Genomic DNA, 20,975 nt, shown 5'->3' with positions numbered 1-20,975 from the left:
GGTCCTTCATATTTGCGAAGTAGTCTCCTATCTTGTCCTCGTAGTGACCTGACCTGTTCTGGATTGAGCTTAACAAGCACCAAGTCACCTACATTGAAGTGCTACGGTGTTCTCCCCTGATCTGCCCACTTCTTCATCCGCTTAGTAGCTTTCTCTAGGTAGGCTCAGGCAATCTCAGCATTCTGTCTCCATTCTCTGGTGAAGGTGTACGCCCTAGGACTCTTTCCTCTGTACGGCTCGTCCACTATGTGAGGTAACAGCGGCTACTGGCCTATAATAAGCTCAAAAGGGATCTTGTTGGTTGTTAAGTTCTTTTGGGCATTGAAACAAAACTGAGCCACATCAAGTAATTGCACCCAATTCTTCTAGTTGGCGTTGACGAAATGGTGCAAGTACTCTTCCAGTAGCCCATTGAATCTCTCCGTCTGTCCATCTGTCTGTGGGTGATAAATTGAAGAGATTCCAAGTTGTGAACCGAGGATTCTGAAAAGTTCTATCCAGAAGTTGCCGGTGAATATTGAGTCTCGGTCACTAGCAATGTCTTGGGGAACACCCTAATATTTCACAATATTCTTGAAAAACAACTGTGTTGTCTCCTCTGCCGAACAGTACTTTGGTGCGGCTATGAATGTACCATACTTCGAAAACGTGTTTATAATAAAAAGTATAGACCCTATTTCTCCCACTCTGGGCAGGTTGGTGATGAAGTCCAATAAGACACTTTCCCACGGTTTGGACGGTACTGGTAGGGGCTCCAACAGCCCTACAATTTTCCTCCGCTCTACCTTGTCTTGTTGGCAAGTGAGACATGTTCGGGTATAATCAACCACATCATCACGCATGTGCGGCCAATAGTACCCCTGCTTCAATAAGGCCAAAGTGTGCTGCCATCCTGGATGTCTGGCAAACATGGTATCATGACATTCCTTCAACAATGTCTTTCTCAAATCACCAGCTCATGGCACAAAGAGTCGGTACCATGGGTCATCAGCAATCCATCTTCCATCCAGAACTATCGTGCCTTCCCTTCTTCGGTAAGCTTCATTAAGTTTTGCACAACTAGATCTTTGGCTAAGTTCTCCTTGATGCGCTCCCGCATCGTTGTGGTAACAGTACTCAAAGTCAAATGTGCTACCATTTGTAAGGCTGCCAGCTTGGCCTTCCTACTCAGTGCATTCGCGACTTGGTTTAATCACCCTGCCTTGTGCTCAAAGGAAAAATCAAATTCTGCCATGAATTCCTAGCTCAGCCCTGCTTGGGTGTCAGCTTTGGTTGTGTGAAGAAATGGCTAACACCTGAGTTATCTGTTTTCACCACAAAACTTGACCCAAGTAAGTAATGCCTCCACACACGGAGACAATGTATCACCGCTAGCATCTCCTTCTCTTGAGTCGTGTACTTCCGCTCTGCTTCACTAAGCTTACGGCTTTCATACGCAACAGGATGCCCCTCATGTAACAAGACTCCTCCAAGGGCGAAGTCTGATGCATCTGTCTGTACTTCAAAGGGTTTCATGACATCCAAAAGAGCAAGTACCGGATCTATCATCATGGTATCCTTCAAGTCATCAAAGGATCCCTGACACTCCTCTGTCCAGTTCCACCCATGGCCCTTCTTCAGTAGTTCTGTGATAAGAGCCGTTCTCCGTGAATACCCCTTTACGAACTTCCTGTAGTAGTTGGAAAGGCCAAGAAAGTAATGCAACTCCTTCATTGTCGTTGGGATCTTCCATTCTTGAATTGCCCTTACCTTCTCCATATCCATCCTGATATGACCTTGTTCAATCACATAACCAAGGAATTTGATGCTCCGTTGAGCGATAGAGCACTTTTCTTTCTTCACATATAGAATGTTCCCCTTGAGTTTGTTGAACACCTTCCGTAGATGCTCTTTATGTTCCTCTAGAGTGGAACTATAGGCAACAATATCATCTAGGTACACCACAACAAACTTGTCAAGGTATTCATGAAAAACCTGGTTCATCAAGGTACAGAATGTTGCAGGCACATTCGTCAACCCGAATGGCATCACCAAGAATTCATATGGCTGTCACACAAGTAGTCTTCGGCTCATCACCATCAGCAATCCTCATCTGATTGTAGCCTGACCTCACGTCAAGTTTAGTGAAGTACTTGGCATGACTCAACTGATCCAATAAATCAGCAATCAACGGGATAGGATACTTGTTGCACATTGTCACCTTATTGAGCGCGCGGTAGACTACACACATCCGCAGGCTCCCATCATGTTTCTTTTGAAACAGCACTGGTGCTCCGAATGGTGCTTTGGAAGGGCGAACATATCCTGCTTCCAATAACTCATCAAGTTGCTTCCTCAATTCGGCTAACTTTGGAGGCGCCATCCGATATGGCCCTTTTGCAGGTGGTTTCACTCCTAGAAACAGCTCAATCTAATGCTCCACACCCCGTAGTGGAGGTAATTTGTGAGGCAACTTATCTAGCATCACCTCCTTGTACTCATCCAACACTGCTTGGATGGTCGTAGGCACTAGCTCTTAGCCTACTTCTTCATCTACCACCACTGTGGCTAGATATGTCTGCTCTCCCTTTCTCAAATCCTTCTCGAGTTGCATGGCTGAAAGGAACTTCCCATCATCTCCTTTCGTTGCAACAACTTGCACTATGCACGGGTGATCTCCCATCAGACATAGGGAACCAGCCGAAGGTATCAATACTGCCTTCGTCCCCCTTAGGAACTCCATTCCCAAAATGATTGGAAAGTCAACCAATGGCACCGCTGTAAAATTCACATGACCTTCCCACTGCCCAAGCTTCATAGTAACTTGCTTGGCTACTCCCAAAGTAGGCTAGGCTACATAATTAACTGCTTTCATGCGTCCTGCATCCTTCTCTAAGGATAAGTTGAGTCTCCAAGCTTCTAGTTGCGAAACAAAGTTATGGGTAGCCCTGGTATCCACCATAGCGCGAGTACTCTTCCCATTGATTCTCAAGTCCACAAACATTAGCCCTCTGGCACGTGTAACATTTGGGGCTTTAGCCTGCTTTTCCAATGCGCTCACCTGCCACATTGCACCCATCCTTGGGGTCTCATCTTTTTCCCCATCGTCTTCCACTGCCTATTCTGTAATAGAAGCCTGTAAAGCATTAAGCGTTGCTTTGTGAGGACACTCAAAAACTCTATGAGGATCTCAACACAAGTAACACTCATGTTTACCCTTTCCCTTGGGTGTGTTGAACTCTCGAGACGACAAAACTTCCTTTGAGGTTAATGCTTTATAGTCGGCTCCCCCACTCTTGAGTTTGCCTTTCTTGAAAGACTTTCCATTATTTCCCTCTCTGCCAAACCCTTTGGACGAAGCGGTATTCTCCCCAGCGTAGTCAGTCAAGCGTTTTGCAGCAACTTGTGCATAGACAAGTCTTGAACTCTTAGACAAGTCTTGAACTCTTTGTCTATGAAGTTTAGTTCTTGCCAATGGTTTCATCCCCTCAAGAAAATAGAACAACTTGTCCTTCTCTAACATATCCCCGATATCCAACATCAAAGCAGAAAATTATTTCACGTATTCCCTGATCGACCCAGTATGCTTGAGGTCTCTAAGTTTTTTCCTTGCATTATACTCAACATTCTCAGGAAAGAATTGGGCCTTGAGCTCTCTCTTCAAGTCTGTCCAACTATCAATTACACAGCTTCCATTTTCAATGTCATTGAACTTAGCACGCCACCACAGTTTAGCGTCACCAACCAAGTACATGGTTGCAGCAACCACTTTCACCTGTTCTGAGGCCATCCTCACAGTGCGAAAATACTGTTCCATATCAAACAAGAAGTTCTCTAACTCCTTGGCACCACAAGCACCCCCGTATATCCTGGCTTCTGGTACCTTGGTCTTGCTAACTCCCAGAGTGTTGGAGTTCCCTATAGCAAGAACCATCAGATTCACCTTTACATCCAGGTCAGCCATCCAAGCCTGCAAAGTTTCCACAGTGTGGTGAAGGTCCTTTGACATTTCACTTGTCAAACTTGCTTGATGCTGGTGTGATCCCATCACTCCATCAACAAGTCCCCTCAGTTGGGCCATCTCGTTGGCCATATTGTTGGTTGTTTCTTCAACCTGTGCTTCCAGTGCACTGATTATTTTAGCATTGTTTGGTGCCATGGTCACTTACCAAAGCTTTCCAAATCCCACAACGAAGGTAACTTAATTCTCATAGCAACTGAACCCGACTCTGATACCAAGTGTCATGGTCTGACTATTTTGACACCATTGTGAAGGGTCATGCGGCGCTAGCTAAAGCACTCTTGTTTAACTAGCCAGCCTATCGTTTACTAACATTCATCCACGAAACACTTTCATTAGCATTCAATCAAATGGTAGCGAAAACAGTAAGCATTCATGAAAGCAGTGGCAAGCAAGTAGTAAACATTGATTCTACGCAATTCATTAACAACACGTCCATTGACATTATGTGTTTAGCGAGGGAGGCAAGTAGGCTAAACATGTGAACACACCCTCCCCTAAAGAGCTTTCTAGGCTATTCTCACTCTGGCACTAGGAAACATCAAAGTGACCGAGGACTCATACTGCCTTATTTGACATAAAATAAAACAAATACTGAAAAATAACTCTACACTAGTATTTACATGATGGAAACTCATCCCAAACACACGAGGCAAGCGGTCACAGGCAAGCATAATGACCTGAACAAGCTTAGCTCGTGACACATGACAATGGGCATTGAAATCATTAATGCTATGTTTAGGAGCTTGGAATCTCAGCCTCGAATTTGGATCTGTGTAAGCTTAGAAGAAAATGTAATACAAAATTGTGTTGAGTTTTGTCCAAGTTAGTAAAAATCCAAATTCAAGCTCCAAAATCAGTGCTCCAAACACAACTTAAAGAGGTCTTGTCCCTATCTGCCCCATCCAAAAACACATAGCCAGCCAAATAACACCAGTTGGCACCCCCTTCCCCCCTCTATTTTAGGGCGAGTTACGCCAATTGCAGGGTCATATTTAAGAAGCACATTTCATATGACAATATATATATATGGGAAACAATGAGAGGAAGGGCTTGGTGACCCTAGGCACCCAAGAACCTCAACATGCCAAGGTGACCTAGGCCCCCAAAGCCCAAACTGCTCCTCCTCCCTTTACTCCCCTTCCCCTTATAAGTTACTTAAAAGGAAATGAAAAGTAATATGTTCTAAACAAGAAAATAAGCAAAGAGGGGCAATCAACAAAGGGAAGCAACATGATGACTTAAGTCACCTTGGCACATGTAGGTGTTCATGTGACCAGGGTCACATCTGAACGTGTCCCCAGTTAAGGCCAAAATATGTGCCCTATTTTGATTTTTGATCCACTTAGGGAAGTTTGTGGGGGTGGGGAGGGAGGGGTGGGTGGGGGGAGATGAAACCATGTTGGCTTATTAAGGTCAAGCCCCTTGGTTTGTTTCCTATATACTTTATATTTATTTATTTTGTTATCCTCAGTTTTTCCCCCCACTCAATGCTCTTCTCAATACAACAGGCAACAAATGTGACCTTACCTTGAAGGAATGTGTGTTAGGCAGGGTTATTTGGCAAGACATATGTGTTTGGATGAGGTAGATAAGGTCATAAGGACAAAACAATAATATTTCAATGCCCATTCTGAGTCCATCTCTTACTTTCATATGTATATCATTGAGTTAGTTGGTGTACAGACCAATTTAATGTTACTACTCCTCTGACTTTGAAAGATAAGTGGTGACAGAGTGCGTTTCCCTTGAGAAAACTTCTTATGATAAACAAATATTCTTATGATTAAATACTTCAGTTACTTGATATTCCTTCCAAGACCTGAGGATATAGCTTTGGGCTTGAAATTGGAGGCATATGAAGAGGGTGAAATCGACCACATGGCACACAGTTTTAGTTCACTATCTGACAATACCCAAGTGGCAACAATCACTTGATACCAACTATGTGAGGCCACTCCAATATATATAAAGACTTGAGGAAGGTAGTCCTATTACCCAACTCTTCATTTTTAATTCACTCCGCTTAAGTATACGCTGCCTTTCTTTAGAAAATCTAATCCAAAGCTTTACTCACACTTGTTGAGATAGTTTAAATTTCAGCTTTGAACTCAAAAATCAAAATTACCTCATCTGTCCGCAGTGTGTGCTCAAATTTTGACACAGGACCTTGCTCACATCTCCAGTTTTAACAGATCCCTTCTTTATCAATTCTGCTAACTGCAAGAACAATACCAGCAAATTTAAATCTAGTCCATGACACAAAGCAATGATCTTTAAGAATGCCAAGGATCAATATATACAATCCAGGAACTTACCCCATCTTCCGTTTCCTCAAGTAACCTATTTGATTACATGAATCAAAATATAAAAGACAGATTACTACTTAAAGCATGAGACAAGACCTTGTGATCTCAAATACTTGAACTCAAAATGAATTTTGATCATCCAAAATTTTATTTAAAAACAAAAAAAACAAAAACAAAAACAAAAACAAAAAGAAAAAGTGGTAGCTTAACTCACCTTCCACAGTAAGATGATATATCTTTCGAATAAGTTCGAGCTTCTTGTTTATCTATCATCACATGAAAAAAAGAAATTTTTCATCAGGAAACCTAATTATTCAGTTAAACCATCACAAAACTGCATAAATTAAATGTGAGAACTGCAGCAGTAGACTGTCCATAGTACAAGAGACAACAGAAGGAGAGTGCAATTAAAAAAAGGAGTAAATGCAAACATCCTATGCGTGCAACAATTAAGATCTCTAATTTTGCAATTTAAGGCTCCAAAGTTGATATCTTGCAAAGAAACAAATAACATCTTGTAATTACATATTGTAGTATTTGCTTCTTAATGTTTTTAATTGATGGAATAATTTAAAAGGACTTAGATACCACGCTCAACACGGAAAAGGAAGTGAAGCTAGGAGAGGATCCCTTCACACAAGACACATGCATAATTTCTTCCACTCTTCATGTTGATGCAAATTTTCCTATGAAGCTGTTGATGATTATCTTAGTCATTTAGCATTGTTAGTGTTAGTGTTAAGTTAATAAGTGAGAGTTAGTAAGGGTACTATGGTCATTGGCATGTACTTTGACATATATTATAAATAGGGGGAGAGACCTATCATTGTGATTAGGTCTTCCATTTTACCCAACTATTCATCATGGTATTAGAGCATGATTCTGAGACCTAAACCTTAATTGTCACATCCACCATCAAAACCAAAGCCTAAAACCTAAAATCCGTTGCATGTCTACCATCGTATAAGAAATTTCAGCAACATTATAGCCCTTAAAAAACAGCCAGCCGCTGCCGGAAGCCAGAGCAGTCGTCAGAAAATTCCTGGGCAACAATGCCAGTTGAGGAACACAAAATCCACTATAGATTTTGCAAAAAACAACACCAGTCACCCATAGACACTTTCCTGAGCAACAATGCCAGTTCAAGAACACAAAATCCACTATAGATTTTGCAGAAACAACACCATAGTCACCCACAGACATTGCCGATCTGCCCCACCCCCCAACTGAAATCCCATCTCCAGAAAGTTCTCCAAGTGCCAACCGAAGGCTGCTAGGCCCGGCCCCACGCGCCAGCGCACGAAGCCAATTTCAGGCATGTTTCTGGCCTGAATTCTTCTTGCAGTGCTTGAATCCCTCTATAAACATTACTGAAGTTTTTTGTGATGTTTTTTGTCCAAAAATCTCACCTTTTCTAGTTGCTCATTTATGACACCCAAGGAATGGTTGTTTGATGCTTCTCGAAGTTGTTTGTCAATGTTTATTGAGTTTATTGGGCCCGAAACAGTGGTATTTGCTGTGTTTTTTATTTGTACATTGTGGGCTTGCGGTTTGCTTTAGTTGTCGAAGGTTGTGTATGTTGGGATCAAGTTGGTGAATTTGAAAACATGTCTGCTGAGTACTTTTAATCTGCTACCCTGTCAAGGTCGTATGTGTGTTGGGGTGGAGTTCCCAAATCCCAAAAGAGTCTCCCTCATCAGTTACTTGTTTAAGTGAACAACTTAACATAGCTGTCTCAGAGGAGGAATATGCAAGGTTCCTATTGTATTAGGCATCCCAACAAGCATCTCATCACTTTACACCTTTTGCTTAGAAAAGTAACCATACTGTCTCTATGTCATCTGATATCCACTAGTCCTTGGATTATCGACTCTACTGCTACTAACCATATGTCAGGTGTCACCAACTTCTTTTCTACTTTCCAATATTCTACAAATCTACCTCAAGTTATCCTTGCTGATTGTTCCACTACTGCTGCTGAGAGAATAAGAACAATAAATCCTACTCCCTCCATCTCTCTTTCTTCTGTTCTCTACATTCCTAAATCCCCCTTTAATCTCGTCAGTTAGTAAAATTATAAAGTCACTAAATTGCTCTGTAACCTTCTATCCTGATTCTGTTCTTATTCAAGATCTGAAGACAAAGAAGACAATTGGAATAGAACGTAAAGCTGGTGGAGTTTACTACTTTGAGTTGCTCTCTTCTCCTACTGCTTGTAGTGTTGCTGCCACACCACATCAAATCCATTATCACTGTTACTGGATATTTAGTCTTTTAGCATTATTATTATGGTGTTATAGAGTTTTGTTAGTAATAAGTTTGTGTTAGCAAGAGTATTATGGTCCTTCCCATTGTACTTACATAATATTATAAATAGAGGGAGAGACCTCTAGTTGAGTATACGTCTTCCATTTTACCCAATTACTCAACATGGTATCAGAGCGTAATCCAAACTAAACCCTACTCTCCTCAGCCGTCGCCGGAAAACACCATTCCCATGGCTGTCCTTCCTAGATTCACCTCCATCCCATATTATTTCACAAAACCAACCATACACTCATAAACAGACCCCCCCCCCCCCCCCAGATGACTCACCCCATAAAACCCCATCGCCGGAGGAGCTCCCTTGCACCCCCACATGCCGGCCAAATGCCAGCAGAGCCGACCCCATGCCCCAGCGCATGAGTGCATTTCCGGCCACCTTTTTTTTTCCCCCCTCTGCCATGCTGTGATTCCTTCTCTAGACTATATTATCAAGCTGTTAGGTCAGTGTTTTGCTCAAAAATTCAATCTTTTCCAACTATGCACTCGTGACATTCTGTTATGTTTGTTCAAGGCTTGAGAAGGCTATTTTGTGAGTTTTTTGGAGCCGTGGCAGCATTCACATGTTCAGTTGTGAGGCTGTGGCAGTTCTATATCTGTCAGTGAGTTGTTCACCTCGTCCGTGGCAGTGCAGCACCCAAGGAATGGTTGTTTGATGCTTCGTGAAGCTGTTTATCAATTGTTAATGAATTTATTGGTCCTGAAACAGTGGGATTTGCTGTTTTTTGATTCACTATTCTAATTCCTTCCATATACCAAAATATCAAGCTGTTGGGCATGTGTTTTTGCACCAAGATCCAATATTTGTTGTGACAGTGCACTCATGATAATTCATTAGTTGCTGTTAGTGTTAGTAACAGTCCGTGGTGACCTTTTTGGGGGCAGTGGCAGTGCTTTTAAGCTGTTTTTTTCTCTCTTTTTTTCTTTTTTTTTTTGTGTGAGGCTGTGGCAGTGTTGCTTTCTTGGGGCTGCATCTGAGGTTGTTGGTCATTTGTTCATGGTAGTTTTGGTGGTTCAACTCCAATTGTTCCAGTGCTGAGTGTTGCTTACTTGGGGCTACGTGTGAGTTTCTTGGTGCTACGAAAGCCTTGTACTGATTTATCTATGGCTTGTTCATGGTGGGTGTTCGTGGTTGATCCAGTTGTTCCAGAAATTAATCTTATGATCATTGGTCTGAGCTTGTGATGCTGGGATGGTGTTTGCAAATACCAAAAGTATGATTCCTTCGTGAGTCATTTGTTTGAGTGGACTACGTAGTGTGACTATATCAAAGGAGTATTCAGGTTTCTACAATATCAATTGTCTCAACAAGCATCTTATCACATTGCTTCTTTGGCCCAAAAAGGTAACCCTACAGTCTGCATGTCATCTAGTATCCTTCCTACTAGTCCTTGGGTTATTGATTCTGCTGCCATTGATCATATGACAAGTGCAACCAACTTCTTTTCTGATCTCCAATATCCTAAAAATTTCCCCTGAGTTACTCTTGCTGATGGGTCCATTATTGCTATTAAGGGGATAGGAACAGTGAATCCTACTCCTTCTATCTCTCTTTCTTCTGCTTTATACATTCCTAAATCTCCTTTCACTCTTATGTCAGTTAGTAATCTTACAAAGTCACTAAATTGTTCTATCACATTCCTTCCTGATTCTGTGGTTATTCAAGATCTGAAGATGGAAAAAAAAATTGGCACAAGACGTGAGGCTCGTGGACTTTACTACTTTGAGTCGCCTTCTCCAACCACTGCTTGCACAATCACAGCTACACCACTTCAAATCCATTGTCGTCTTGGTCATCCGTCCTTGGACAAGTTCAAACAGCTAGTTCCTACATTGAGTTCTGTGTCTAATCTTGAGTGTGAGTCCTGTCAATCAAGCAAGCATCATCGTGTTCCTATTGCTCCTCGGGATGACAAATGGGTGGTTAGTCCTTTCATGCTCGTCCATTCTGATATTTGGGGTCCTAGTCATGTGACATCAAAATTGGGGTTTCAGTACTTTGTTACATTTGTTGATGACTACTCTAGGATGGCTTGGTTATATTCAATGAAAGATTGTTTCAAGTTGTTTGATATCTTTTGTGCTTTCTATTCCCAAATAAAGACTCAATTTGACATGCCATTCAGGATACTTCGTAGTGATAATGCTAAGGAGTACTTTAGTACCCAATATAGTACTTATATGACTAACTCTGCTCTGATCCATCAGTCCTCTTATGCCCACACTCCACGACAAAATGGAATTGCAGGGCGGAAAATCAGACATATTCTTGAAATCACAAAGCCTATTGCATCAAATAAATGTCCCCAAAGTCTTTTGGAGTGATGTTATGCTCACAGCTTGCTCCCTCATCAATAAAATGACATCCTTTGTCCTTGGTGGTAAAATTCCATATTCAGTTATCTTTCCTAAGGCTCCTTTGTTCTCCTTTACTCCTCGTATATTTGGTTGTATGTCCTTTGTCCATCAGTTATCTCCAGGAATGCATAAGTTGGATCCTCGTGCTATCAAATGTATTTTTCCAGGCTATTCCTATACTCAAAAGGGATATCAATGTTATAGTCCTACTTTACATCGATTCTTTGTCTCTGCTAATGTCACCTTTTTTTGAGTCTACACCATACTAGTCTAATTTCTAGAATTCCGTTGACCTTAATGAGTCCCCTCCTCTACCTTGCCTTCCAAATACAAACTTAGTGTCTGTGCCCAATCCTCCTACTTCTTCATCAAGTTTGACTCCTTCTCGTCACTTGAAACATCCCAATTTGCAGTTATACACACGACGACTCAAAGGGGAAGTGCCTCCTCTAGCTTCTACTACTATGCCTCTAGTTACCTTGTCAGACAATCTTATTTCTTATGATATTGATCCTCCAATGACTGTTCGAATAGGTAAACGCACTTGTACGCAAAATCCGATCTCTAATTTTGTTTGTTATGATTTCTTGTTACCCTCTTATTACTGTTTTGTTAGTACTCTGTCTTCTATTACTTTTCCAAGATCCATTTTTGAAGCCCTATCCTATTCTGGGTGGAGGACAACAATGGTTGAAGAGATGCGTGCACTACATGATAATGATACTTAGGATTTGGTACCTCTTCCTCCTGATAATTCTGTGGTTGATTGTCGCTAGTGAAAGCCAATCCTGATGGTTCTGTGGCTCGTCTGAAGGCCCGCCTTATTGCTAAGGGGTATACTCAGGTGTATGGTTTGGATTATTCAAACACATTCTCCTTGGTTGCTAAACTTGCCTCAGTATGTTTGTTCAATTCTTTAGCCACCACTTGTTATTGGCCTCTACATCAGTTAGATGTGAAGCATTCTTTCCTACATGGTGATCTTCATGAGGAGGTATATATGGAGCAACCCCCTGGATTTATTGCTCAGGGGGAGTTAGGCTTAGTATGTCGGCTTAAGAAGTCATTGTATGGATTAAAACAATGTCCAAGAGCATGGTTTGGCTATTTTAGTGCTTAGTGCTTGAGTTTGACCTTCATCGGTGTGCAATAGACCACTCTGTATTTTATTGTCATACTCCATTGGGTAGCATTTTGCTTATTGTCTATGCGGATGACATTGTGATCACTGGCGATGATAATCATGGCATCCAGGACCTAAAGCTTTTTCTACATAGTAAGTTTCATACCAAAGACTTGGGACCACTAAAGTACTTCTTGGGTATAGAAGTATCGATTCTCGTACGGGAACTGTCTTGTCACAGAGGAAGTATGTTCTTGACCTTTAAGATGAGACGGGGCTGTTGGGATCCAATAGTAAGTTAATGTCAGATATGAGTGATTTGTTGCCTAACCTAGGTCAGTACCGAAGACTTATTGGAAAGTTGAATTATCTCACAGTCACTCAACCAGATATATCCTTCGCAACAAAGTGTTGTGAGTTAGTTTCCCGAGAACAAATCACTGGGATGCAGTAATTTGCATTTTGAGATATCTCAAAAGTGCACCAGGGAGAGGTCTATTATATCAAAATCAGGGTCATACTCATATTTAGGGATATACAAATGCAGATTGGGCCGAATCACCATCCAATCAAAGATCCACAACTGAGTATTGTATCTTTGCCGGTGATAATTTAATGTCTTGGAAAATTAAGAAACAGATTGTAGTTGCCAGGTCAAGTGCTGAGTTAGAGTATAGGGCTATGGCGCACATTTGTTTGCCTGAAGAACATGTTGAAAGAACTAGGGTTTCCACATTCTCAGCCTATGGAGTTGATGTGTGATAATCGAGCAACTATTCATATTGCCTCCAACCCTGTCTTCCATGAGTGGACAAAGCACATTGAAGTTGATTGCCACTTTATTCGAGAGAAACTTGTACAGAAGCTCATTACGACCACTCATATGAAGTCTGAGGTTCAACTTGCTAATTTGTTCACTAAAGCCTTGGGAGGTGCTCATGTGAAATTCATTTGTAACAAGCTAGGAGCATATGATATATATGCTCCAGCTTGAGGGGGAGTGTTAATGGTTATTTAGTCTTTTAGCATTATTATTATTATGTGTTAGTAATAAGTGTTAGATAGTAAGGGTATAATGGTCACTCCTATTGCACTTACATATATTATAAATAGAGGGGGAGACCCATCATTGGGTTTAGATCTTCCATTGTAAGTAATAACTGTGGGTTACTAAGGGTATTATGGTCATTCCCATTGTACTTAGATATATTATAAATAGAGGGAGAGGCCTATCGCTGAGTTTAGGTCTTCCATTTTACCCAATTACTCAACAATCTCCTTGGTTAGCCCTTCTATGTTAGCCCATTCCGATGTTTGGGGTCCTAGTCTATCACATCGAAGTTGGGGTTTCGATACTTTATTACTTTTTTCCCGATGACTACTCAAGAATGACTTGGTTGTATTTAATGAAAGATCTTTTTGAGTTGTCTAATATCTTTTGTGCCTTTTGCTCTTAAATAAGGACTTTGTTTAATATGCCAGCATGAATACTTCATAGCAATAATGCTAAAGAGTATTTTAGTACTCAGTTCACTACCTATATGACAAACTCTAGCATGATCCATCATTCATCTTGTGCCCATTCTCAACAAAAAAAATGGAGTTGTAGAGTGGAAAAACAAACATATTCTTGAAGTCACTTGAACCCTTTCATATCAAATGAATGTCCCTAAAGTTTTTTGGAGTGATGCTACGCTCACCACTTGCTTTCTCATCAAGAAAATGTCATCTTCTATCCTTGGTGGTAAAATCCTACATTCAATTATCTTCCCTAAGACTCCCTTGTTCTCCCTTCCTCCTCATACATTTGGTCGTGTGCCCTTCATCATTAGTTAGACCCAAGAAGGGATAAATTGGATCCTCATGCTATCAAATGCATTTTTCCGAGTTATTCCTATACTAAAAAAGGATATCGATGTTACAGCCCCATTTTACATCGGATTTTTGTCTCTACTGATGTTGCCTTTTTGAGTCTACACCGTACTATTCTGATTCCTCGAGTTATGTTGACCTTGATGATCCCTTCCTTTGCCTAGCCTTCTCGATCCTAACTTATTTCCTTTGTCCAATCTTCCTACATCTTCATCCAGTTTGATCCCTTCTCATCACTTGGATAGTCCCAATCTACAAGTGCACACACGGTGACTCAAGGGAGGAAAGCCTTTTCCAACTTCCACTTCTATGCCTCCAATTCCCTCGTCAGTTGATCCTCTTCCCCAAGTGGTTGATCTTCCCATTGTTGTTCGAAAAGGTAAACACACTTGTACCCAACATCCAATCTCTAATTTTGTTTCTTACGATTTCTTGTCACCCTTCTACTACTGTTTTTTTAGTACCCTATCTTATGTTGCTCTTCCCAAGTCTATTTCCAAAGTTCTATCACCTTCTAGGTGGAGGAATGCAATGATAGAAGAGATGCATGCTCTATAGGATAATGATACTTAAGAATTGGTACGTCTTCCTCCTAATAAGTCTGTGGTCGATTGTTGTTAGGTGTACAATGTGAAGGTCAATCTAGATGGTTCCAAAACTCGATTGAAGGCCCGCCTTGTTGCTAAGAGATATACAGGTGTATGGCTTGGACTATTCAGACACATTCTTCCTTGTCGCCAAACTTGCCTTAATACCTTTGTTCATCTCCTTAGCCACCAAACCTATTGTTGGCCTCTACACCAATTAGACATGAAGAATGCTTTCCTACATGGTGATCATCAGGAGGAGGTCTACATGGAACAACCACCAAGGTTTGTTGCTCAAGGAGAATCCAACTTAGTTTGTAGGCTCAAGAAGTCACCATATGGTTTACAATAGTCACAGTCATGTTCAAGGATATACTAATGCAAATTGGGCCAGGTCACATTCTGACAGAAGATCCACAACCTGGTACTACATCTTTGTTGGTGGAAATTTGGTCTCTTGGAATAAGAAACAAATAATGGTGGCCAAGTAGTGTTGAGTCAGAGTATAGGGCCATGACTCGCATTATATGTGAACTTGTTTGGCTAAAGAATATGTTGAATGAACTGTGCAGAAGCTTATTTCCACCACTCATGTGAGAGTCTAATTTGCAGCTTGCTGATTTATTTACTAAAACTTAGGGGGTGCTCGTGTAAAATTCATTTGTAACAAGCTAGGAGTATGATATGTATTCTCTGGCTTGAGGGGGAGTATTGATGGTTATCTTAGTCATTTAGCATTGTAAGTATGTGAGTGTTATGTTAACAAGTGAGAGTTAATAAGAGTATTATGGTCATTGGTATGTACTTGGACATGCATAACAAATAGAGGGAGAGACCTATTAGTGTGATTAGGGGTGTAAGTGAGTTTACTTGCGAGCTACTTGAACTCGACTTATCCCCTAACTCGACTCAACTCGATTCTACTCGAGTTTGAGACGAGTTTGATTTACTCGAGTATTTTAACGAGTAGAGTTAGAGCTCAATAGTAGTACCCGAGTCGAGTTTTGAGCCTAATCGAACTTTTTAATTTTATTATTTTTATAGTATCTATCATATAATATATTTTTATAAATATATTTAATATTATATATAGTTATATATGTATTTAATATTAATTTATAACCGAGTTGAGTTAACAATCATGAAATCGATCGAATTCGAGTCGAGTTTCAAGCTTAATATTTTTTAGTCTAGTCGAGTTTGAGAATTTTACTGTGTTACCTCGACTCGACTTGAATACACCCCTAGGTGTATTAAGTCTTCCATTTTACCCAATTATTAAATAGAAGCATCATTACATTTTATGATCCATGGAACTTTTCCAATTCCACTGAGAAACTCCGAGGGCACTATGAAACTGGAACAAAGTTAAACATCATTCCATTTAATGCAAGTAATTTGCCTCGATCAGTTTCTTTTCATAAAACCTTTTCCCTTTCAACTATACACGAAGTCCTAGTTTCTGTTCTATGTGTCACTTATGCAATACATCATGTGAAAGTGTGAAACCAACTTTCTTTTTGTGTAGGACTATCACCTTTTTAATGATTTACCAAGTAATCGCACTACTAGAAAATAGATCATAGCAATTTTAGATTAGCCTACATTGGTGAACATGATCTATAGCAAGTTCCAATACTCTTTATAGGTAGGGAAAAATATAATATAATTATTTTAATGAAAATCCAAATCCATCACAATGATGACCTTGCAAAATGCAATTGGTAGGAAAGCATTTCACTAGTTTATTTATTTATTTATTTATTTTTTATTTTAAATTCAATTTGCAAGATTGAGTTGGTTTCACTGTGCCTCACCTAATACCCACCTTACCAAGCATGCATTCACTAACATTATTAGTTCATTAATGAGGATAAAAAAGGGGATTCATCACCCCACAAGTGACCATGATCCGTGTTTCCCGGTGATTCTTAGTCAATTTTTCTGTTTCCAAATTGTTTGGCAATTAACTACATTGCACACTTGGATTCAACATTCAAGTGCAAAATTCAATCCAAAGAAAGAACATACAATCTCATTCAACAATAGAGTTAGCTTTTTGTCCTACTCTCGTATAAAAATAATAAACAAGTAAATGAATAAATTATTAGGTGCATACATTACCACAACAAAGAGAGAAGTAGAAACTAATGCTATCATGTAAACTAAATAAAAAATGAACTTATATAAAACATTTGAAAAAAACTTAAAAAGGTAAAAATAAGCAAAGGCATACTAGTTGTGAGGTTATCCCAATCAACTCTGACCCATTTTTGTCCATTTGAGTCTATCTGCAAAAATGATGTTGTAGGCATTGTCAATCTAGACAAATGAGTATAAAATGGGTTTACACTGCATAGGTAAATTTTTGACTTCACAAGTTAGCCATGTAACATCTGTGCTAGGTAGACGGATGTTTTATGCAAATCTGCTTTGTGTCTAAGCAATATTTCTCAGAGCTGCTTATCAGCTGCCACAACTATTCGGAAGATATGTGAATATCATATGCAAGTCAACAAAATCAGTTATATCCCCCCCATATTCCCAACAAACAAATACATGTGCGTGCACACACACACACACACACAGTCATAGAATTAACTATAAGAACACAATTTTACCTTTCAAAAAAATCATAAAATATACAGATTAAAGAAAAATTACCTTCTCAAGAGTGTAATCTTGCATCTTGTCACAAAGTCCATCCAACAGTTCAACAACCCTAAGCTCACTGACTCTATTCAATATTTAACACAATTATGTAGTAAGTCAGCCGCTGGTATAAAAACAGCAAGCAGCTAGAATAACATATTTGACAAAGATCATTATATTATATAAATAGTTTCAAAAGTTGAAACAAGTTTTAAAATTAAAAGAAAAGGCTATCTGAGAGAGGGAACAAGGTGAGCTAATTATCCATTTTTCATATCATATGAATACTACTAAATGCATAGTTGCATAAATACCCATGAATTCTTCACTTAAAGCTGAAAATTGATCATTAAGTCACAGTTATACAATGTAAAATCTAAAATTAAATTCATACCTATAATCAATTACTTTTCCTTCACGTTGGCCTTTAGAGTCCAAACGATGTCTCATATCCAAATGATTCCTTGGTTTTTCCTGGGAAGGACCATTGGCATGTTAAAAAATATTGAGGTAGTAAATATAAATAAAAATTAAAATAAGATTGAGATTGTGCCTAAACCCAATGGTAAGGGTTTTATGCCCGATCACAATGGCAGCCGTTCAAATCACATAACTAGTCTATCCAAATGTGAAGGTAAGGCTGCAAATATCATCATACCCTCCCCATATCCCTGATAAGACTGGGTGTTACAGTTTAAGGTAGTAAAACAAAACTTAATGTCACAAACCACCAGAAAAACAGCAGCTACCATAAATGACATATCCTCAAACATAAAAAACATCTCCATTTCTTTAAGTATTTCAAGCTCTTAATCTGTTTCATACGTCCCAAATGGACTCATACTTTTTCAGTTACTGTCTAAGAAAATAGCATGATTGCATCTTAATCAATGTGGCAGCAAACTTATCCAAAACTGCAGTACAAAATCTACAAGTCATCTAAAAGTATTGAAATTTGGGATCATCAAATTGGTTTTTTCCTTGGCGCATTGTGGTGGTAACAGAAAACAGGAAAAATAAACACAGAACATGATGAACTGCAATCATTTCATATGGAAGGATCTGTACATTTTTTTCAGTTTATGAGAAAACATCATCCAAGAGGAGAATGGAACCTTTTCCAGAGTTTACAGCACCACTTGCAAACAGGGTTGAGAAGAGAATTTTCAGGAAATTTTTTTGCGTAGACGAAAGATATACCTCTAAATTATTAATGTTGGTACCATGGCCTTTCAGTAGCTACACTAAATTGGCCAGAATGTAATATTACGCTAGGGTTGCTTTTATTTTAAAATTCTTCACCTGCTTCTGTGGACAAAAGAACTTGAGACTTTTGCATTTCTTATAAGGTGTCTTCCAGCTGGTAGAGCCATGCTTAGATAAGCTGGAAAATACAAATAAATACCTCATTACTGGAAAAAAGCACAAAGATCAAAATATGTCGAGCTGGGAGGGGTGACTTTGATCAGGTTCTATTGTTCTAAGCTTTAGCATTTTTAAACAAAGTAGCAACTTTGCAGATTCAAGCTAGCTGTTGATGCTCGACAGCCCAAAACATTTTACCATTAACCACAATGCCCGTGGTATGATCACTATTTATTTGAAAAGATCAACATTTATTTGAAAAGACCCCATGACTAGTAAGAGTTTACATGAAGGCATGCATTAGAAGCTACACGTTATAGCAAAGGAATTGGTTGTAGAAATCAACTGTGACAAGAGAAGCTTCTATTTGCAAGGAATTCTAATAAAGCAGATGAATAAAAGCCTCCTAACCCCATCAAAACATTGTGATTTAATCAACAAACCTACTAGAGGCTCAGAAAGGCAATGGCATATTTGCTTTTGTGATCAACTCCTCATCATATCCCAATAGTAAATGGAAAACATCGTAAATTTTCATGACTGAAGAAACTAAAAGGACAAGTCAGTTACAGGTGAAAGGCAAAAATTGTCCGGAATTTAGTTGTACATAAACACAAAAGTGCAATGACTCCAAGATTGAGTGCAGGGGTTGCCCCAAGCTTAATGTGTTGAATCCCGAAATTTAAGGTGGCGGACAACAGCTAAAAGGTAAATTCAGGAGGCCAAGGATGTAGTTTTAATGTGCCAATCGGCTACCAAAAAGATAAAAGGCAAGTTGTCCATTCCTGCTCGGCACCACTACATTTTTTTTCCACTTGCCGAAAAAAAAATAGTGTATGAAGAATTTTATTTTATACCATATGTATGTTGTACGCACTTAACGAGTGAATAAAAGTTTCAATGGCAAATGACAAATGCAAGGAAATTGTAAAATTCTCTTACACTGGAAAGTGCAAACTCCAGCTCCTCCTGCAAATATATCAAAGCTGCAATTAGAACGAGAACTTAAATTTCCAAATAAATACAAGTAAAGTTCTCATTTCAGGGACTTCCAAACTCGAACTTAAATTCCAATCCAGTAAATCGCCTCACTATAAGATATGCAGGATGTAATTATACTAAAATGCACAGTAGAAAGAATTAAACGAAGTGAAACTAAATGGAATAAAATAAACACATCAACAAGAATAAATTTTTCGCAGATTCGCGAGATGTTGAACTCCAGATCAACCTATAATTTTTGACAGTAAGTACTCAATAGCATTTGCAACAATCCATTAACAAACATCCATTTCTTACACACAGTCATTTTTTTTCAGCCAAAAAAAAAGTCAGATCATAAACATTGGGAACGAGGAGCCAGAATAAAAACATCCAAAATCAAATTAACACGCCTAAGGATTGCAGATGTAAGAACGCATAGAGAAAGAGAAAGATTACCGCGACGGCAATACAAGCAGCACATTTATCTTCAACGGAGGCGGCGACGGACAAAATGGCGAAGATCGTTGCAAACCACACCATTGATTCTGCCATTTTCTTCGTCTCCTCTTTCGATGATTTTCTCTTCTTTCGAATTCCTCTTCTTCCCTATTAAACAGAAGGACTAACATGCTCCCGGCGCATGTGTTCCACCCAATAAAATAGTGACGCGTAAATGAATTGGTCCCACATAACAAACGTGGCGCATTTTTATTGGAGGGAGGCCTGTACCTTCGGAGCGATACACACAGGCGCCTTTTTTAGACGTATCGAACTCATGTATCATGTATGAAATGAACTCTCCACTCTCCAGATTGGGCTGGTCCGGCCCCGTTCTTGTAACTTGGCCCGTCCAGTCCAATGTTCTCGATGGCCTTCCGCTTCCGGGGCTTGGGCCACCAGTTTTTGGGTCCAAGCATGGGCTTGATAGTTTTGTTTTCTTAGTTTCATTAGGAATTTGAAAAATATTAAAAACGAAAAATATAAAGAAATTTTACATTTTTATATTTGATCATAAAAAATGAAAGAAAAATAAAATAGATTCCAAGTGAGTACGTGAGATTCTCATTTTACACATAGTTAATATTTTACTTTTATTTATGTCGCGACGTCCCGGACCCTACCCAGAGAAACCACTCTCTGGCAAAAATGGGGTTCGGCTGCTATTTGGGAAAAAATGGAAGTGTGATTTTGAAAAAGATTTTCATGGAAAAACAACGTGTGATGGATTCGCCACTAATCTTTTGAACTAACCTTTTGAAGTGCGGTTAGAACACTTGATCGCTACCCCGTTAGGGGTAGAATCGGTCTGCATTGCCAGAGTCGAGTTCGGGAGTACAGTTACGTGAGAGGAAGGTATTAGCACCCCCTACGTGCCCGTTCTTACCAACGATACTAGATTAATA

At 39.6% G+C, this 20,975-nt stretch overlaps 1 protein-coding gene across 1 annotated transcript; it reads right to left on the bottom strand.

Annotated features, from left to right (window-relative positions):
- Positions 1-956: 956 nt before the first annotated feature.
- Positions 957-20,322, bottom strand: LOC131162886 (uncharacterized). Its single transcript, XM_058119493.1, has 11 exons — positions 20,029-20,322; positions 19,531-19,557; positions 17,618-17,697; positions 17,236-17,308; positions 16,808-16,862; positions 6,524-6,575; positions 6,319-6,343; positions 6,129-6,220; positions 3,041-3,115; positions 1,537-1,669; positions 957-1,163 (listed from the first exon to the last, which is right to left on the bottom strand). The coding sequence occupies exons 1-11, from the start codon at positions 20,122-20,124 to the stop codon at positions 957-959; spliced, it is 915 nt and encodes a 304-aa protein (XP_057975476.1). The 5' UTR covers positions 20,125-20,322.
- Positions 20,323-20,975: the final 653 nt, after the last annotated feature.

This window comes from Malania oleifera, chromosome 8 (assembly GCF_029873635.1).
Source record: "Malania oleifera isolate guangnan ecotype guangnan chromosome 8, ASM2987363v1, whole genome shotgun sequence".
Taxonomy (NCBI): Eukaryota; Viridiplantae; Streptophyta; class Magnoliopsida; order Santalales; family Ximeniaceae; genus Malania; species Malania oleifera.
The sequence above is the reverse complement of the archived record's forward strand: the minus strand, read 5'-3'. Positions and strand labels throughout refer to the sequence as shown.